The sequence below is a fragment of the Antechinus flavipes genome, chromosome 1, assembly GCF_016432865.1.
Source record: "Antechinus flavipes isolate AdamAnt ecotype Samford, QLD, Australia chromosome 1, AdamAnt_v2, whole genome shotgun sequence".
NCBI lineage: Eukaryota > Metazoa > Chordata > Mammalia > Dasyuromorphia > Dasyuridae > Antechinus > Antechinus flavipes.
In genome coordinates, this window is record NC_067398.1 from 545550638 (window position 1) to 545570922 (window position 20285).

General features: G+C 35.5%; 2 protein-coding genes across 4 annotated transcripts in view; both read left to right on the top strand.

Moving 5' to 3' along the window:
* Nucleotides 1-4636, top strand: part of TPMT (thiopurine S-methyltransferase) — a 31034-nt gene extending 26398 nt beyond the window's left edge. For 2 of the 3 annotated variants that reach the window (XM_051970637.1, XM_051970635.1), the window contains one exon: nucleotides 4379-4636. In XM_051970637.1, coding sequence (XP_051826597.1) covers nucleotides 4379-4548 — 170 coding nt within the window. In that variant the 3' untranslated portion in view covers nucleotides 4549-4636. The remainder of the gene's footprint in view (nucleotides 1-4378) is intronic. The other variant, XM_051970633.1, reaches the window with a different exon arrangement.
* A 499-nt stretch (nucleotides 4637-5135) lies between these two features.
* On the top strand, nucleotides 5136-9039 carry NHLRC1 (NHL repeat containing E3 ubiquitin protein ligase 1). The gene has a single exon (XM_052001615.1). It carries the CDS (start codon nucleotides 5890-5892, stop codon nucleotides 7321-7323), a length of 1434 nt encoding a protein of 477 aa, XP_051857575.1. The 5' UTR covers nucleotides 5136-5889; the 3' UTR covers nucleotides 7324-9039.
* Nucleotides 9040-20285: the final 11246 nt, after the last annotated feature.

A 20285-nucleotide genomic window follows, 5' to 3' on the forward strand; every position in this document is an offset into this window, starting at 1 on the left:
AAATGAGGCTGAGAGAGCCCAATGACTTGCCCAACTACTATATATGTGAGGCAATATTTTAACTCAGACCTTTCTAATTCTAAATGAACACTCAAGGGAACCCTTAGCAGGGAAAGTACTAGCTGTTGTAGGGGGGAGGGGAGGAGACTAGGAAAGACCATATATAGATTACCTTTGAGCTGAATCTTCAAGGGATTTAGAAATTCTAAAAGTGGTAAGTTTACTGGTAGTTTTTTAAACCTAAAGGGCTTTCCTGACTCACTTTTAGAACTCTTCATGTAGAAAGTGATACTTAAGAAGAATTTTGAAGGAAGCAAGTGATGCAAGGAGGACGGTGTGAGGAAATAATGTATTCTAGGTGTGGGGAATAGCCTACTTAAGTGTAAGAAATACATTTGGCTGCACTAATTGAGTATGAGGAGATAAATGTTTGATTCTGGAAAGGCAGGTTGGGATTGGGTTTTAAAATGTCTTAAATTCCAAGCAGATTTTATATTTTTTCTTAGAGATGATAGGAAGCCAATGGACTTTATTTGATAGGGGAATGGCACAATCATATATATTTAGGAAAATAACTCTGGTAGCTATGTGGAAAATAGATTGGAGTGAGAGGGACTTGAGGTAGAAAGAACAATTATAAGGTTGTTGTAATAGTCCAAATGAGAAGTGATGAATGCCAGGGCTAGAATGATAGCCATCTGAGTAAAGAAAAGAAGTAGAATTCAAGAGATATGGTAAATGTAGAAAAGATTATATTTGGCCAAAATGGGGGGGAGGAAAAGATGGGGATCAGGAATTGGTGTGAGCGAGAAAGAAGAGTCAAGTATAATGCCAAGATTGGGAAAGAGATTAACTAGAATAGTAGTGACCCCCATGGAAATAAGGAAATACAGGAAAGCTGTGTGTTTTAGGGGCAAAGTGTATGAGTTCAGTTTTGGATAGTTGAATTTGAGATCCTTGCAAGACATGGGGTTTGCACTGTCTAGTAGACAGTTGGAATTGTGAAATGAATTCAAAAGAGATGCTTGTGAGAGCAGTTCCCTAATTTACAAAGTTGTTGAGTTCATGAAATATTTACATAATGAATATAAGAGAAATTCAAGCTGGAAATAAAGATTTCTCAAATCATTTGCATGATAACCATGGGAAATGATGAAGTTACCAAATGAGAGAAGGCAGAGAAAAATTAGAAGAAGGTCCAGAACAGGCCTTGGTGAACACCCACCTGTTTACCAGATTAAAGGAATACAGCTTGTCAGATTGTTATCTGACAATCTGATAACAGGATAGGGAGTATAAGAGTATTTGGCATAGCAATTAAGATATCATTGATTTAATCATATTGAATCTCTTATGGTTTTTGTTTCATGTTTAACCGTACATATCCTTTGATCCAGCAATACCACTACTTGGTCTGAATCTCAAAAAGATCAAAGAAAAGGGAAAAGGACCTATATGTGCAAAAATATTTATAGCAGCTCTTTTGGGGAGTTGAACATCGAGGGGAGACCCATCAATTGAGGAATGACTGGATAGGTTGTAGTATATCAATGTAATGGAGTACTATTGTGCTAGGAGAAGAGACAAGGATGATTTAGGAAAAATCTGGAAAGACTTATCTGACCTGATACAAAACGAAGTGAACAGAATGAGGAGAACATTGTATATAATAATAACATTATACAAAGATCACTTGTAAATAGGTTGAGAGGAAAAGGGAAAGAAATAAGCATTTATATAGCACCTCCTCTGTGTTAAGCACTGTACTAATTGCCTTATAATTGTTTCACAATTATTATCTTAATAAGCATGATTCATGAAAATTGAATTGAGCCAGATAACAAGGTAGTTGTGACAAGGAGAGGATAAAAAAAAACCAATATGCCAAGGTTTTTCATCCATTTGATTGCTCATATAGTGAGTATATCTATTTACAGGTTTCTTTGAGTTCTTTGTGTCTTCTGCATTTCTTAGAGGAAATAAAGACTGTCCTTTATTCAATAGGTGTTTGTCACCTTGATTGATTGTAAAGGAGCTAGGGACCCTGTTATCTCTATTTTTGGAAACCAAGCACAAGCTATTCACACAACTATATTCAGAGACTTCTCCATACATACTCTAGGTGGGGATGGAGAACATAAGAAACAGGATAAATGAAAGGTAAAATTATCTTTGCAGATTAAGTTCAATATTAGACCAAGTCCATGTGAGCTCAGAAGTGTGCTGGGCCATGATTTTCATATATATATATGTAGAGAGAGAGAGACATAGATATAGATAGATAGATAGATAATTTGATTGGTTAAGAAAGAAGAGATTGTCCTTAACCATATGGATCAGGAAATATTTTCTATAGCAGGTAACATATCAATTGAACCCAGAAAAAGGTCAGGGGAAGGGGTTCAGGTTAAATAGGGATTTACTTCATTAAATATATATATATATATGTATATATATGTATATATACATATATATATAAATTATATTATTACATGAATACTATTCCTATATACTCACTTTTCCTAGTTTGTTGTCTGTCTATTGTTTGATGATCACTTGCCTATATAACATTATCATCTGCTCATATTTTTAAATAAGTTATTGGAAAGAGTATTTATTTTAAAAGGTGATACCCATCTTTTTAGGGAAATGTCAATTCATCAGACATTTGCAGAGTACTTACGGCATACCTTTGGCTGATTAACGTTACTAGTTTTGTCTTTCCTCAAATTTTATACTTAGTTAAGGGAAAGTGAACAAAACTAAGTCGTTTTGAGACTTTTGCAATATCCATTGAAGTAACTGGGGACATTTCTGTTGTCACAAAAAGTGGCTTGGAAAACATTTTCTGTTGGTTCAGTAACTAAGATCTTCCAAATGCCTCGTCTTACTGCTGTTGCAATCTGGGGAATTTCCCCATGTCCTCTCAACAGTCATTAATTTATCAGTCTCAGCTCAAAAAGAAAATGGATAAATAAAATGAAAGTACAATCTCCTGGCAAACCAATTTGGCCAAATATTGAGTAAAATATACATAAAGGAGATGAGTTCAATTGTATGTCACCCAAGTAAATCATTGTGACAACCACAGTTAGTCTTGAAGGGAGATAAACAAAAGATGATAGAAAAAGAAAGGGAAAAGTCTTAAAAGGATCAGTCAGAGAATATCAGATCATTCTTTATATCTGAGCTTTTGGTTTCTTTTGTTTTTTGATAAAAGCTAAGATTTAGATTTCTTCTCAGACCATATCAGAAAAACAATAATTTTCCTTTTTCTGTGTATCTTTTTCAAGTCTGGAAGGAGAATTTTTAGATTTGTCTTTTTAATAGAATTACCAGAATCCCAAATAAAAGATGATAGTAAAAGAATGGGAAGGAAGTGCCAGCAGTGGTTGATATAGGGGTGTGAGGTAGAAGGAGGGATGTAAGGAATGGGTGGAGAGTGTATATTAGAATAGGGATGGTGGATCATTTGGGACTCAACTGACCCTATATGATAAATGTATTATCTTCTTAGAACCAGGAACTAGATCATCAGACTTTCAGTTATCACAAATCACAGAATATTTCAATCTTTTGACTTTAGTTCTCTCTTGTACACATATAACCAGAAGCCTCCGTCATCAAAATACATATGTGAGAAAGGCCTTGATAAAGTCATTTGCACAGTAGTGTAAATGATTAATGAAATTTAATATTTCCTTTCTTAGTCACATGAATAATGATCAAAAAACCTTTTTGGATTAAAGTCCTTGAAACCAGAGGGTTGGTTTTGCTTACAAGATGCAGCTAAGGAAATCATCCAGACTATTCACTAAAAACCCTACATAAAGGAACTCTTTCAGAGCACACTCTTTTCAAAGCCCACTCCACACATAGGGCACTCTACTTCATCCTTTCTTGGGGGTGGATGTCTCTCTACACCGGATTTAGGCAGGGACATGAGTAAACTGAGTTAAATCCTAGGAGGAGCCAGACCCCCTAGAAGGATGACCTCACTGAGGTCAAAACAAAACAAATGCCTACAATTTAGATTATAGTTCAAGTTCCCAAAAAGAAGGTAAAAAAAAGTACCTAATGTACAATATGAATAAGGTATGAGAGTCATTTTTTTTCCAACACACAAAATAAATGCTAATCACAAAACCTACTCACAGAAAAACAAAATGACTTAAATCAGGATTCAGTAACTTATTTCTACTGTTAGATTTCAGGCTTGGAAGTTGAGTTGTGAATATCAGATCATGAAGTAGTTTGTGGGACTGCCAAATAGAAATTCCCCATTTTATTTTAGTTCTGAATTAGCTAAATAACTCCCGGTTCAGGTCTTCTGTCAGTGTTCATTTTCTCCAATGAAAAAATTCTCCTTTCCTCTCAGATACTCTACATGATGCATCCAGAATTCTTCAGAATAATAACGTTTCCTCCAAACTTGGACAGTTGAGAGGCCATGTAAATGAAAGAATTTTACTAGTGGTAAGAATGTTGTTGAGCAAAGTTGTCAATCATGTAACCTGCAGACTGCATTTGGCCCAAAACACTCTCTAGTACACCCTAAACCAGATTAAAATATAATTGGGCAATAGTTTAAAAATGAATAAAAAATGTAAGAAACAGATAATATTAATAACAATAAATAGCAAATAATAATAAATAATAAAATAGATAATAAAAATATAAGTTAATAATGAAGTCAATATGAAGCCTGTTTTGTAACTTTTATTTCTATTTGACTTTTATTTTATTTCTATTTGACCATTGTTGTAGAGGTAGAATCAACAAGATTGAACAAATGATTTGATTTAGGGGTAAAGGAAAGGGAAAAATCTAGAATGATTTGGAAATTGAACACTCATATGATTGGAAAGATGTCGTTTAACTCTATAGAAGGAGGGAAGAGCAAGTTTAGGGAAAGGGGGAGAATAAGTTTGAAAAAAGTTCCAATTTGCCAAATTTGAAATGCTGACAGGATATCCTGGTGGATTTATCCAGATAGATGATGTGGGATTGGAATTCAGGAAAGAGAGACAGACACAGACACATACAGAGAGAGACAGAGAGAGAGAAAGAAATAGACAGAGAGTAATACTGGAAATACAGATTTGTGAAATATTTGCATAAAGATGATAGTTGGATTCAATGGGAGTGGATGTGATTTTTAAAGCAAAGATTTAGATTTCTTCTCAAACCATATCAGAAAAACAATAATTTTCCTGAGATTAAGAGAGGACTCAAGATAGTCTTGGGAAACACTCATATTAAAGGGGCAGGAAATAAATTAAAAGAATCCAGAACGAAGGAAAAGAAGAAGCCGTATAAAACAAACTGTTTTCCTTCCCTCCGATTTCTCATTTTCTACAAAACAATTCCTTTATGAAGCCTTTCTGTGTCTTTTATCACAATTTCTCTTCCCCCAAACCAAGCATTTATTGCCTAACTACTCAATTCATCAAAGGCTTCCTTAAGCAGCTCTTCCCTCTATCCCTTTTCTAGACGGCACAAAGCACTGGCTCTGGATTTCAAAAAACCTGAATTCAGGTTTGGCTTCAGACACTTACTAGATCCGTGAATACTATCCTCTGTTTATGTCAGTATTTCACAATTGTAAAGTGTTCTTATTAATTCTTTACTTCCTGATTGACTACGTGACCGGCACAGTTCTTTGGTAGAATGATACAAAAGAATATAAAATCCAATCCCTGTCTTTCAAGAGTCTCTCTTTCATAGCTATTATGGCTATATATAAATACACACACACACACACACACACACACACACACTCTTATTTATTTATTTCCCCGCAAGATTGCAAGCTGTGTATTCTCTGTACCCCATTGGTGCCCAACCCTTGGTCGTGTCCAGAAAAAAGGAAAAAAAAAAAAAAAAAGGATGACTCATTGGCGATGCTCTGCTACTCACCAGAGGGCAGCAGACAGCAGCAAATGCGGTCCAGCTGGCTCCTGGGCAGCTTCTGACGTCGCAGACCCAGTGACATTCCAGCGCTCAGTCTCAGACTGCGTGGGGACAACGTCACGCCGCCTGGCCCAGGGTGGGAGAGATCGGGAGAGACGGGGGGAGGGGAGGAAAGCCCTCCTCAGCCTAAGCATGTCTGCAGAGGCTTCGGAGAGAGAGCCGGCTCTGAGAACGCTGGTGAGGGAAGCTGAGATCAGCCTGCTCGAGTGCAAAGTGTGCTTTGAAAAATTCAGCCACGAGAAGGACCGGAGGCCCAGGAACTTGACCTGCGGCCACGTGATTTGCCTGGGCTGTGTAACGGCCCTGGTGCAAGCCCGGACCCGCACCCTCGAGTGTCCCTTCTGCAGGAAAACGGGCAAGAGCTCCGAGACCAGTGACTGCTTACCGCTGCTGCAGTTCCTCGAGCTCCTGGGCCCCGTGCTCCGCGCACCCCCATCCTCAGAGGCGGGGGCAACTAGGGCACCTGAGGATCCGGCGGTCAAGTGGGTCCCCGGGGTTCTGATATGTAGTCACTCTTTTGGGGGTTGGGGGACCCTTATCAACCCCACTGCGATGGCCTTGTGTCCGAGGTCCGAGAGGGTGGTTATAGTGCATGACGGCAGGAAGCGAGTGAAGGTATTTGACTCAGATGGAATATGTGTCCATCAGTTTGGAGAAAAGGGGGAGGCCGCCCAGGAAGTCCGGTATCCGCTGGGTGTTACCGTTACCTCTGACGGCCATGTGGTCATCACCGATGCTGGGGACCGCTCAGTGAAAATATTTGATCTTTCAGGGCAGAATAAGCTGGTCATTGGAAATCGCTTTTCTTTGCCCTGGGGTGTGCAGACCACCCCACAGAAAGAAATTATGGTGTCTGATGCAGGGGCGGGGTCGCTTCACCTTTTGGTGGTTGACTTTCAGAAAGGGGAGCTCAGGAGGGCCGAAAGGCTCCTGGCTCATCTCTGCAACCCCAGAGCCCTAGCTGTGTCTCGGATCACTGGGGCCATCGCGGTAACAGAACACCTGCTAGCTCAGAGGCCCTGCTCTGCCAGCACCAGAGTGAAGGTGTTTAGCGCTGGCTTGCAGCTCTTGGGCCAGGTGGATACTTTCGGCCTGAGCCTCTTCATCCCCTCCAAAATAGAAGCCACTGCTGTGACCTTTGACCACCAGGGAAATATCATTGTTGCTGATACAACTACCCAAGCTATAGTGTGTTTAGGGAAACCTGAGGAGTTTCCAGTCTTGAAACCTATCATTACCCAAGGGCTTTCTTACCCTGTGGCATTGACTTACACAGAAGATAATTCCCTTCTTGTCCTAGACAGTGGAGTCCATGCCGTAAAAGTCTATAAAGCTGGCTGCTCACTCTAACAGATAAATGTACCTGTGCGTATGTATACCATACTCTTATTTAAAAATCTTATTTATTTCAGTTGGATTTCATAAAGAAAGACTTTAGGGATTATCCAGTGATAGAAAGAGGAGCTTGTGATCTCATCAAAGCAATGTTTTTTTTCTCTTGATGATCATTTTCATCATTTTTTTTTTTCTGAGGCAATTGAGTTTAAGTGCCCAGAGTCACACAGCTAGGAAGTGTTAAGTGTCTGAGATCACATTTGAACTCAAGTCCTTCTGACATCAGTTCTGGTGCTCTATCCATTGCACCACCTAGCTGCCCTATTTTCATCAATTCTTGATGAAATTACTATTTTCCTTGTTTCTTTGAGCAAGAAAAAACAAAAGGCTTATTTCAAAAAGGAAGAAATTTTTGCATTGCACAATATAGTTAACAAATAAGTACTAATTGGTTAGCTGGTGGAAAAGGTCTGAGCTGGACTCCCAAATTTTCAAATATTGTAGTACTGTATGAGTGTTAGTAGCCCTAAATACCTGTATTATGGTAAGATCATTGCAGTGTACTATAGTGTGTAACCTTAATTCACTATGTCATTATGTTTGAGGCAATTAGGGGCTCAATGAAGAGTGTTGAAGTTGGAATCAGGAAGTCCTGAATTTAAATCCAGCTTCAGATTTAACACTAGGCAAGTAACTTTGCCTTTGCCTGTCTTGGTTTTCTAATCTGTAAAATGGTAGCAGCACTTACTTCCCAGGGATTGTAATAAAAATAAAATTAAATATGCTGAAATCCCTTTGTAAATCTATAAATGCTAGTGGCTTTTATCATTATTATTATTATTATAGAACTATTAAAGGCATAAAATAGCATATTGATCTAGGACTTTTGTTGTTCAGTTTTAAATTGTGTCCAACTCTTTTGTGATCTCATTTGGCGTTTCCTTGTTAAAGATACTAAAGTGATTTGCCATTTCTTTCTCCAGTTCATTTTATAAATGAGGAAACTGAGGAAAATAGTTTTAAGTGATTTGCCCAAGGTTATACAACTAGCAAGTATCTGAAGCCAGATTTGAACTTAGGAAGAGGTGTCAGAGGTGTCTTTTCCTCACTTCAGGACCCACATCCTATCCACCCATTTACCCCTAATTGGCACTTAAAGCTTTTTTTTTTTTTTTAAAGCACTTGCTCTACAGTAACTCTGTAATTCAATGGGTCATAATCTTTTCTTGGATCATAAATACACAAGACTTTAAGAGGTCTGGTGAAGCCTATAGGCCCCTTCTCAAAATGTTTCTAAATGCAAAATATAAGACACAGGATTACAAAAGATATCAATTCTATTGAAAAAGAGTTATAAAATATTTTAAACAAGTTCATAAATTCCAGTTTAAGAAGCCCTGCTATAAATTAAATATTACTATCCTCATTTTTCAACTGAAGAAAAAGCTACCCAGATCAAAATTTGCCATAGTAACATCTGTTAAATGTCAAAGCAAGCCAGGCCTTTTGGCATCAAGTCCAGAGCTCTCTCCACTACACCATGTTGCCTGATATCTTGCCTGATATAACCAAATGAAATATGTGATATCATGAAACAATTTATGGGGAGGTTTACTCTGTGCTATTTGAAACTTGTTCTATTTATTGCAAAATTCTCAAGAAGTTACACTGTCTAAAATCAGCATTTCACCCTGTTCGACACTTAATAAATGCTCATTGAATTGACTCAAATATTGGGACTACTAATGTTGTAAGTATTTAACTGAAGCTTGTCTGTGAATGGGGTGGAAATTTCAAGTTTGTTTTCTTAACATGGGATTCACATGATTGTACAAAGAACTCCAGTGATCAGAAATGAAGGAATAACAACAGCAAGAAGACTCTTAAGAAATGTTCTCAGAAGAAGGAAGGATAAGTACTTGCTTTAGAAGGGGAAATTACCTTTTCTTCACAAGCAAGGATACTTATTTCAAGCAATTTCCAGTTTAGGAATGAGATGTCTCAAATTATTATTTATTACTTAGGACAAGTTTTACCATAGAATCAATGGTCATATAATAGTCATGACTGGTCAGGCTAGCCCAGAAAGGTCTACTTAATTGAAAATATATAATTGTAATAATATTATTTTAGTTATATTTAGTCACTATATATGGAAAATCTACATTTCACCTGTGAATGCTAGAAACAACACTCAGCCCCGTTAGTAACATCTGATGATAGAAGCTTCCTTTAGGTGAGATGAAGGAGGAAGTAAAGGACCAAGAGAAACCATTAATTTATTAACTTTCTATATCAGAATAAGAGATAACATCTCTCAATCTATCTAGCATCTGCAGTTGCAGTTGTTCTGGACATGAGAACAGAGGAGGGTTGGGAAGCATAAAGGCTCCTAAGTTCATCAACCTTGCTGCTCACTTCTAACTATGGATTGTATGTGAGTCATAATAAAAAGTGGATTGACTTTAGAGATTTAGAGAGTGGATTAATCTTAGAGAGTTGACTGAAGCACTGAGAGGATCACACAGCCAAGATGGGTCAGAGATGGGATTGAACTCAAGACTTCTTGGCTTTGAGGCCAGATTTCAATCTTCTATACCATGTTTTCCTAGTTTATAGGTTGAGTGTTTATAGTTTAGGAACTGTCTTTGAATTCCACATCAAAACCTTTTTCTTCAAAAACAATTTAATTCTAATAGTCATTGTAAGGAAAAATGTTGCACATGAGGATCAGTAAAGAAAATGGATAGATTCTAGTGATTTTTTTATTAATCATAAATAGTATCATCTTTGACTAGAAAGATCATTTGTGTATATTTGTGTTTACATGTAAACATTTTTTAAAGAGAAAAGTGGGGATTGTATGCCATGAAAAGTAGAAGGTTCTTAGAATAGAACATAAATAAACAGGTGGGCATTGAAATATAGAGGGCTCAAACATCTTAAATGATTGTAGATTTTGAACATTTGTTACATTTACATTTGGGTAGCTTTCTCATTCCTCAGGCAATATAAAAACTACTTAGCAAGAATAATTAGTGAAATTAGAAAGATGCCAGATGCCAAACTTCTTCTACCATCCCTCAGCCTCAAACTAGCTAATCTCCTTGCTAGACAGAGCTTCTCAATATCATGAGATCTTTATTTCCCTTCCATAGACACTTTTCCATAGGCCTTCCCTCCCATAGGTTGGGATCATGTCTCCTCCCAATATGGGACCAGCCAGTGTCAAGAGTGCCCTACCATCCACCAAGGGAGGCTAATTTGAGAGCACATTTAGTGATGGGAGCATTCCCAGTTACCAAAATGCTATGGTATCATGGCTTTGAAGATTATATTAGGAGTTCTCTGTTGAGTGTTTGATATGTCACTAATTACTGTCATTCCAAAACAAGTTGGCAGGGTTCAGGTTAGGAAATCACAGACTCATATAGTTAGGGCAGAAAGGAACCTTAGGCTTGAAGGCACACTTAAGCAGCTAATGAATGATGCAGTTGGTAGAGTAATGAGTCTGGAGTGGAGGAGTGAATTTCAGATCTGGCCTCAAACACATCTGAGCAGTATGATTGTGGGCAAGTCACTTAAGCTCTGTTTGCTTCAGGTTCTTTAATTGTAAAATGGGGATAGTAAAGCACTTCCCTCCCTGGGCTGTTGTGAGGATCAAATGAGGTAAATATTTGTAAAGTACTTAGTATATTATTACTTAATCTAACCTTCTCATTTTATAGATGACCAGAAAAATGAAGTAATTTGCCCAAAATTACAAAGGTACTAAGTGGAAGGACTGGAAATCAATCTTTTATGTATGGATTCTAATTCCACTGTTCTGCCTATTAAGTCCCACTAACTGGAGTGGATTGGACTGAAAAGGTATAAAAGCTGATTTAATAGCATAAGGAATCATTGTGAAAATAGGGAGTTTCCAAAGTAAAGCTACAAAGGATTGGAATCATTCTCCCATTGACATGAGGGTATATATTATGATTGTGGTTTTTGCTAGAGGCACTCACCACCTGTGTAGTTATTAGACATTCTTCATTGACATAGTTTATTTTTATTACCATCATTATTATGATTACAGAAAACTATCCCTTGAAACAAAAAAGGGAGAAAAAGAATGCTAGCAAAATCAATCTCCTTTGAAAGAATATGCAATATTTGACATCCATATTATTCTGCTTCTTTAAGAAGAAAGGGAAATGTACTTCTTTTCTTTTTTCATTAAAGCTTTTTAATTTTCAAAAAGTTATGCATAGATAATTTTTCAACATTAACCCTTGAAAAACTTTGTGTTACAATTTCCCCCCCTTCTTCTCACTCTCTCCCCTAGATAGCAAATAATCCAACATATGTTAAACATGGTAAAAATATATGTTAGATCCAATATATGCATACATATTTATACAATTATCTTGCAGCACAAGAAACATCAAATCAAAAAGGAAAAAAAAATGAGAAAGAAAAAAATGCAAGCAAAGAACAACAAAAAGAATAAAAATGCTATGTTGTGATCCACATTCATTTCCCATAGTTCTCTCTCTGGGTGTAGCTGATTCTCTTCATTACTGAAAAATTGGAACTGGTTTGAATCATGTCATTGTTGAAGAGAGCCACATCCATTAGAGTTGATCATAGTATAGTCTTCTTGTTGTTGCTGTGTTTAATGATCTCCTGGTCCTGCTCATTTCATTCAACATCAATTCATGTAGGTCTCTCCAGGCCTCTCTGAAATCACCTGTTAGTCATTTTTTTACAAAACAATACTATTCCATAACATTGATATACCACAATTTATTCATCCATTTTCCAATAGATGGGCATCGGTGCAATTTCCAGTTTCTAGCCACTACAAAAAGGGCTGCCACAAACATTTTTACACATGTGGGTCCCTTTCCCTTCTTTAGAATTTCTTTGGGATATAAGTCCAGTCGTAACACTGCTGGATCAAAGGGTATGCACAATTCAATAACTTTTTGGTCATTATAAATTAATGGTCCCATAGCATTCAGTTTATTTTTTATTCTTTTTTTCTTTCCATCTATAATATTATACTAATTGGGTAGGTTGTTTTCCCTAGTTCTACTTACTTCACTATGCATGCTAGCCATTCCCCAATTGGTAGAAGATACTTTGTTTCTAATTCTTTGGTACTACACAAAGCAGTTGTATATTTTAAATGTAAGCTACTTAAAAAGGTAAAATAATGGGAAAGCATCATTCTGTACTTTAACTTGACAGAATAGAAGAATAATCCAAAAAAGAAACAAGGAAGATTGCTTCCTTGTTTCTTTTTTGGATTATTCTAGGATAATCATAACCATCATGAAGGCTAGCTAATATAGGAACATGATTCAGAGAAGAATCTTATATATATGACTAATATATAATTTATTCTTTTTCTATATGATAAATACAATCAAGACATTATTAAACATTATGAACTTAGCAAATCCTCAGATTAATCTCTAATTCTTCTGATAAACTTGTGAATTAATGGCACTACAGGAAAAAAACCTGAAATCTATCTCTAGGGGTACTTTGGTTAGGAAACTAGAAGATGGTAGTATATATAAACTAAAAGATGGTAGCTTGCTAGGTGTAGAAGAATTAAAATTAGATATGGAGGGAGGAGGATTTGGACTAATCAATCAAGAAAACAAGAAATATTTATTAAATGCCTACTCTCAGGCACAGCACTGCACTGAGTACTGAACCATAACTTATGATACTAGAAAGATGTGCTCCTACCAGGGAAAGGAAGAACAAGAATGCTTTAAGTTATAGTTTATGAGGAATGGATAAGAATGCCCATGTAAAACTTGAGGACCAGTTACAATGGAGGATAATATGAGAAAAACAATGAATATCAAATAAAAGTCCCATAATTTTATTTATTTTTCTATTTATTTATTTATTTGCTGAGGTAATTGGAGTTGTGATTTGTCCAGGGTCACACAGCTAGAAGTATTAAGTAGTGAGGCTGGATTTAAACTCAGATCCTCCTGATTTCAGGACCAGTGCTCTAAGTCCCACAATTTTCAAATAGTTTATTTAGCATTGGAGTTAATTGTTCTTTAAATGTTTGATAGAATTCACATGTAAATCCATCTGGTCCTGGGGATTTTTTCTTAGGGAGTTGATTGATAGTTTGTTCTATTTCTTTTTCTGAGATGGGACTGTTTAGGATATTTACCTCTTTCTCTGTTAGTTTGGGCAAGCTATATTTTTGGAGATATTCTTCTATTTCATTTAAGTTGTCGAATTTATTGGCATAAAGTTCGGCAAAGTAACTCCTAAGTATTGCTCTAATTTCCTCTTCGTTAGTGGCGAGTTCTCCCTTTTCATTTTTAAGACTAACAATTTGATTTTCCTCTTTCCTTTTTTTAATCAGATTTACTAAGGGTTTGTCTATTTTGTTGGTTTTTTCATAGAACCAACTCTTAGTTTTATTAATTAACTCAATAATTTTTTTTACTTTCAACTTTATTGATCTCTCCTTTTATTTTTAGAATTTCAAGTTTAGTGTTTGACTGGGGGTTTTTAATTTGTTCCTTTTCTAGCATTTTTAGTTGCAAGCCCAATTCATTGACCTTCTCTTTCTCTATTTTATACAAATAGGCTTCTAGAGATATGAGATTTCCCCTTATTACCGCTTTGGCTGCATCCCATACATTTTGGTATGATGTCTCATTATTATTGTTTTCTTGGGTGAAGTTATTAATTATGTCTATGATTTGCTGTTTCACCCAATCATTCTTTAGTATGAGATTATTTAGTTTCCAATTATTTCTTGGTCTTCTTCCCCCTGGTTTTTTGTTGAATGTAATTTTCATTGCATCGTGGTCTGAAAAGGATGCATTTACTATTTCTGCCTTACTGCATTTGAGTTTGAGGTTTTTATGTCCTAATATGTGGTCAATTTTTGTATAGGTTCCATGAACTGCTGAAAAGAAAGTGTAATCCTTTCTGTCTCCATTACATTTTCTCCAGAGATCTATCATATCTAACTTTTCTAGTATTCTATTTACCTCTTTGACTTCTTTCTTATTTATTTTGTGGTTTGATTTATCTAATTCTGAGAGTGCAAGGTTGAGATCTCCCACTATTATAGTTTTGCTGTCTATTTCTTCTTGCAGCTCTCTTCATTTCTCTTTTAAGAATTTAGATGCTACACCACTTGGTGCATATATGTTTAATATAGATAGTGCTTCATTATCCATGCTACCCTTTAGCAAGATAAGGTTCCACAATTTTCAAGAGAAAAAAAGAAAAAAAAAGTTGAAAACAATAATTAAAGTGTCATATACCTGTATTATCAGGTTTTGTTGGGGTTTTTTTTTTGCATATATATGAAAAAACCAAGTGAATTTGATTGGAAAAATATATTCCAGGGTACTACAAGAATGTGCATACATCATTGAGACACCATTACCTATACTCTGAGAAATTACTGAGAGAGGTGTCAGAAGATTTGAGATAGATGAGCATGGCTCTGGTTTTCAAAATGGAATAAAATAAATTGATTCTGGAAACTACAAAGTATACTTTTTGCAAAATTCTAAAATGCTTATTTCCTCTAACTTCAGTTTATCTTTTTAAAGTTTCCAACTTGCTAAGTACCCCTTGAATTGCTCTGATTCTGACATCAAACAGCCCTTTGTTTCTCCTATTCTTTTACTTGTTTCTAAACTTTTTGACTGGATATTTCTGCTTTTAAGTGACTTTGGGAGTGTCTACCAGTTGCCCAATTGTCCTGACCTATGCCTTGTCATTGGATTCTGATGATTCCAGAGGAGAGGGAGTGAGGCTTTTAACTTTGCACAGCCCTGTTTCACTTAAATTGAATTTAAGGGACAAAAAACAGCAGTCTGTGATCTTGGAGTCCCCAGTTTTTGCCTTGAACTCATTCACTCTCATCTGGCTGATCTCATTTCTCCAGTGACTTGATACTTTCCCTTTGTTTTAGTTGGATATTCTAGTACTTATTTCAATTATTTCACCCTCTGTTGATACTCACCAGTGAGAACGTTAAGCTTCAATTCAATTAAACATGTATTAAGTACTTACTATCTATAAAACTTCTAGCCTTCCAGCTCAGTTCTTATTTTTCCCATTCTTGTACTTTGGGTTAAAAGAGTAGAAGGAAAAACTAATACACTTGATGACAGAATCAAGATTCAAAAATATTTCAACAGTCTGGAAGGAGGGGCTGAAACTAACAAGATGAATTTCAAAGGAATAAACATTAAATCTCACACTAAGATTTAAAAAAAAATTATTTGATGTTGGAGACTTGGCTCTCTGGAAATTCCTTCAGGGGAAAAAACTCCAAGGTTTTCACAGATGAAGTGTGATGTATGTGACTGCTACCACAATCTCAGGGTTAATAGAGAAGCAAGCATTCAAATCAAGCTCTGTGCAAGTCAAACTCCATCTGGAGTAGCATATTCAATTTTAGGTGCCATATTTGAGAAGATTAACAAGCTTTAATATCAAAGGAGGGTCACCAGAATGGTGAAGAAGCTGAGAGACCATTTCAAGAGGAAGAAACACTGAGGGACAGAACTAGGGATGTTTAATCTAGAGATTGGTTTGTTTATTTGTGGCAGGGGATTGAGGTGGGATGGGGATGAACACAATTGTTACCTTCCAAAACTTAAGGTCTATTTTCAGGAATAGGAATTAGAATTATTTTCTGGGTCTCTAAAGGAAAAAAACATAATTGGACACTGCAAAGCTTAACTTTCACAGTAATATGAGAAAAGCCTTCCTAACAATTAAAACTATTTAAAACTGGAATGTTGTGCTTTATAAAATAATGAGTTCCCTCTCAGGGGATGCCTTTTGAGGAAGGCTACCTTCTCTATAAAAGATTACTGAATTGATTGGAAGGTTGGAAAACTAATGCCTTCCAAGAATCTTTCCAGTATCTCTGATTCTAATCCAACTAGCTTATTTTTCCTTTGTCTGGAGAACTGCTGTCCCATAAGCTGTTTAGTGGTCTTATAACCATATTTTGACAAGCAAGCTTAAAACATGAGAAGAAAAACATTTGTGTAGAGATAGAAATTATTGGAGTATTTATCAGTTCTTTCTCTGGATGCAAATAGAGTCTTCCCTCATATATTATGGTTTTGAAAAAACCACCGACTTAAGATAATAGCCCATCCAGCCCAAACCAGTTGGAGTCAATGACTTGACTTGACCAAATCACTACTGGCTTGCTTAATAGGCCAATTGAATATTAAATAATTTTAAAATATAACAATTTTAACAATGTGTTCAACCATTCCCCAATTGATGAGCATCATTGCAATTCCCAGTTCTTTGCCACCACAAAGAGAGTTACTACAAATATTTTAGACATAGGTTTTTTTTCTTTTTCCATAATCATTTTTGGAATAGACCTAGTAGTGGTATAGTTGAGTTAAAGGATATAGGCAGTTTAATAACTCTTGGAGTATCATTCCATATTGCTCTCCAAAATGATTGGATCAGTTCACAATTCTACCAACAGTTAATTAGTGGAGGTAGGGGAGGAGGAAAATTTATTAGAGTACCTCATTTGTCCCCTTATTTACATAATTTTTGTATATATATATATATATATATAGTTAGTTAGTTAGTTAGATGATTAAAGAGAGAAATTCCTTCATTTCCTTAAGGTTCAAAGGTTTCATCTGAATTAGTTTTTGCAATTATTCTGTAAATTACTGTTGAAGCTGTGCCTCAAAAATTTCTTTTGTGTCAGGATTATTTGACTTTTTCTATTAAGAATTAACTATTCTCTGTTTCAGTTTAAGCACTAAAACTCACTTGACTAAAGAGTTGGGGGGGACAAAGTTTGAAAAATAAGGTAATTTGTATGGATTTCAAATATTGGTTCAACTTGAATTTAGTAGATAGCATAGTCAGATAATAATTTATTAAGTACATAAGTTTTTAATCAATTGATTATGTATTTACTTCCCTATGTTCCTATACTTTCCCCCTATAAAATGTAACCAGAAGAGCAAAGACTACTTTGTTATTTATTTTTTACTTCAAGTGATAGATATTGTACCAAGTACCTAAAGCCTTGTAGAATGAGCTAAATGAATAAATCCTTATCCAATAACTAATGGTGGATCTTGTCATTCTTATTACAAATGAAACCAGAAAACAAAAAGAAATTGCAGACAGATGGTAGGACAACACATAGTTACTCCTTGTAGAGGCAAATAAAGGACTTGGTAGAGCTGCTTTTAAAAAAAAATTGAATATCTAAAAGCAACAACTTTCATTCCATGGCATATTTGGCTATCCTGTATCACAGTATTCATAAGAAATATTTACCAAAAATACCTCCTTGAAAATAGCATGTGCCACCTTATGTGTGCTGCTGTTTTGTCAACATCTGTTGCAGAGAAATTCTACTGAAAACTTGATAAGACACTAAATTAATTCAAAGTATGTTTGAAACTTGATAATTTCAATACAAAGGTGAGAACAGCAAAAGGTAAGTTGAAAAATATATAGTTTAGAAGAAAAAAAGGCCAATGACTTGTATAGTCTCACACAAACACTTCATGTCATAAAGGCTTTCTTTGAGAAAAGAACTAGAAGACATTGGTCATTCCAAGCATTAATTAACATAACCTTGTCTTTCACGCATTATAAACCATAACAGCAGGTTTCCTATAGCTTACTTATGAGGAAAAACAAATATGCAAATTCAGAAATAACATACTAGGTTTAGGTAATTAGAACTTCATACTTAAGAAAACTAATATTTTACTCCCCAATTAAGGCCTATTTAAAAGAGGAAAAGAATAAAAGAAAAAAGGTTTATTGCAACTTTTTGTATATTGTATATATATTATTATTTAGTTACCCTTCAGTTGAGTGTATGTATACAGATCATGGTATATGATTATGATGGAATACTACTGTGTTATAAAAAATGATGAACTCAGTGAACTTAGAAAAACATGGATAGAAGTTATCAAACTGTGCATACCCTTTGATCCAGCAGTGTTACTACTGGGCTTATATCCCAAAGAGATCTTAAAGAAGAAAAACGGACCCATATGTGCAAAAATGTTTGTGGTAGCCTTCTTTGTGGTGGCTGGAAATTGCATGGATGCCCATCAATTGGAGAATGGCTGAATAAATTATGATATATGAATGTTATGGAATATTATTGTTTTGTAAGAAATGACCAACAGGATAATTTCAGAGAGGCCTGGAGAAACTTACAGGAATTGATGCTGAGTGAAATAAGCAGAACCAGGAGATCATTATACACAGCAATAACAAGACTATATGATGGATGTGGCTCTCTTCAACAATGAGATGATTCAAACCAGTTCCAATTGTTCAGTAATGAAGAGAATCAGCTACACCCAGAGAGAGAACTATGGGAAATGAGTGTGGATCACAACACAGCATTTCTACTCTTTCTGTTATTGTTTGCTTGCATTTTGTTTTCCTTCTCGGGTTTTTTCTTTCTTTCTAGATCTGATTTTTCTTGTGCAGCAAGATAATTGTATAAATATGTATACACATATTGGATTTAACATATACTTTAACATATTTAAGATGTATTGGACTATCTGCCATCTAGGGGAGGGGATGGTTGGAAGAAGGGGAAAAGTTGGAACAGAAGGTTTTGTAAGGGTCCATATTGAAAAATTACCCATGTATATGTTTTGTAAATTAGAAGCTGTAATAATAAAATAAAATAAATGAAAATAAAAAATAAAATAAGAAAAACATGGATAGAATTGCAAAATGTTTTATGCCATAAATTAAAAGTAAAGAGGAAAACAAAAAGAAAAAAAATTATATCATACTTATCATGTTCCAAGTATTGTACTGTGATCCACAATTATTTCATTTGATCCTCAGTAATACACTGGCAGCTAGATGCTGTTATTAACTCTATTTTACAAATGAGGAAATTGAAGCAGAGATTAAATAGTCACACAACTAAGAAGTGATTAAAGCTGCATTTGAACTCATGTTTTCCTAATTCCACTGTGCCACCTATCTAGTGATATACCCTAGTCCTCTCTTTTTTCTTTTAAAAGACTTTATGAATTTATCAGATTTACTTTCATATAATGTCAAACAACACAGGAATGGATCAAGGTATGAATAGGATGTTTTTATCTTTGCTTTAAGTCTACAGTTTAAAGAAACAAACAAGTAAAAACACAAAGCAGCACTTTGTTATCCCATTTAGAATTGTGGTCAACGGTTTCATATTTGTTTGTGCCTACCCTCCTCATATTTTAGGACCTTGTAGATTGATTCTACAGATCACAGACACACACAGACGAACACACACATATAAAACACTACAATGATCTCTTCTGGAAAAGATTCCTGGGCTAATACATACAGGCATTACTATAATCTTTTCTAGAAAAGATTCTTAGACTAATTAACACAGTACAATGACTTCTCCTAGAAAAACTCTTGGGCTAATTAGCACACACACACAGACACAGACACACGCACACACACACACACACACACACACACACACACACACACACACACCCTTCAATCTCCATAGGTCTTTCTCTGGATGCAGATGACATTTTCCATTCAAAGTTTATTGGGATTCCCTTGGATCACTCAATTGCTGAAAAGAATGAAATCTGTCATAGTTGATCATTGCACAATCTTACTGTTACTGTGTATAATGTATTCCTGGTTCTGCTTGTTTGTTTGTTTTTTCCTGAGGCAATTGGGGTTAAGTGACTTACCCAAGATTACATAACTAGGAAGTGTTAAGTGTCTGAGGCCAGATTTGACTTTAGGGCTAGTGCTCTATCTACTGCGTCACCTTGTTGCCCCTGAATCTGCTTGTTTTGCTCAGCATCAGTTCATGTAAATCTTTCCAAGCCTTTCTAAAATCAGCTTGTTCATCATTTTTAATAGAACAATAACATTCCATTACTTTCATATATCATAACTTATTCAAGCAG

Bases quoted from the DNA above. Each gene is read 5' to 3' on its own strand.
- NHLRC1 (XM_052001615.1), top strand. From the start codon at position 5,890: ATGACTCATTGGCGATGCTCTGCTACTCACCAGAGGGCAGCAGACAGC.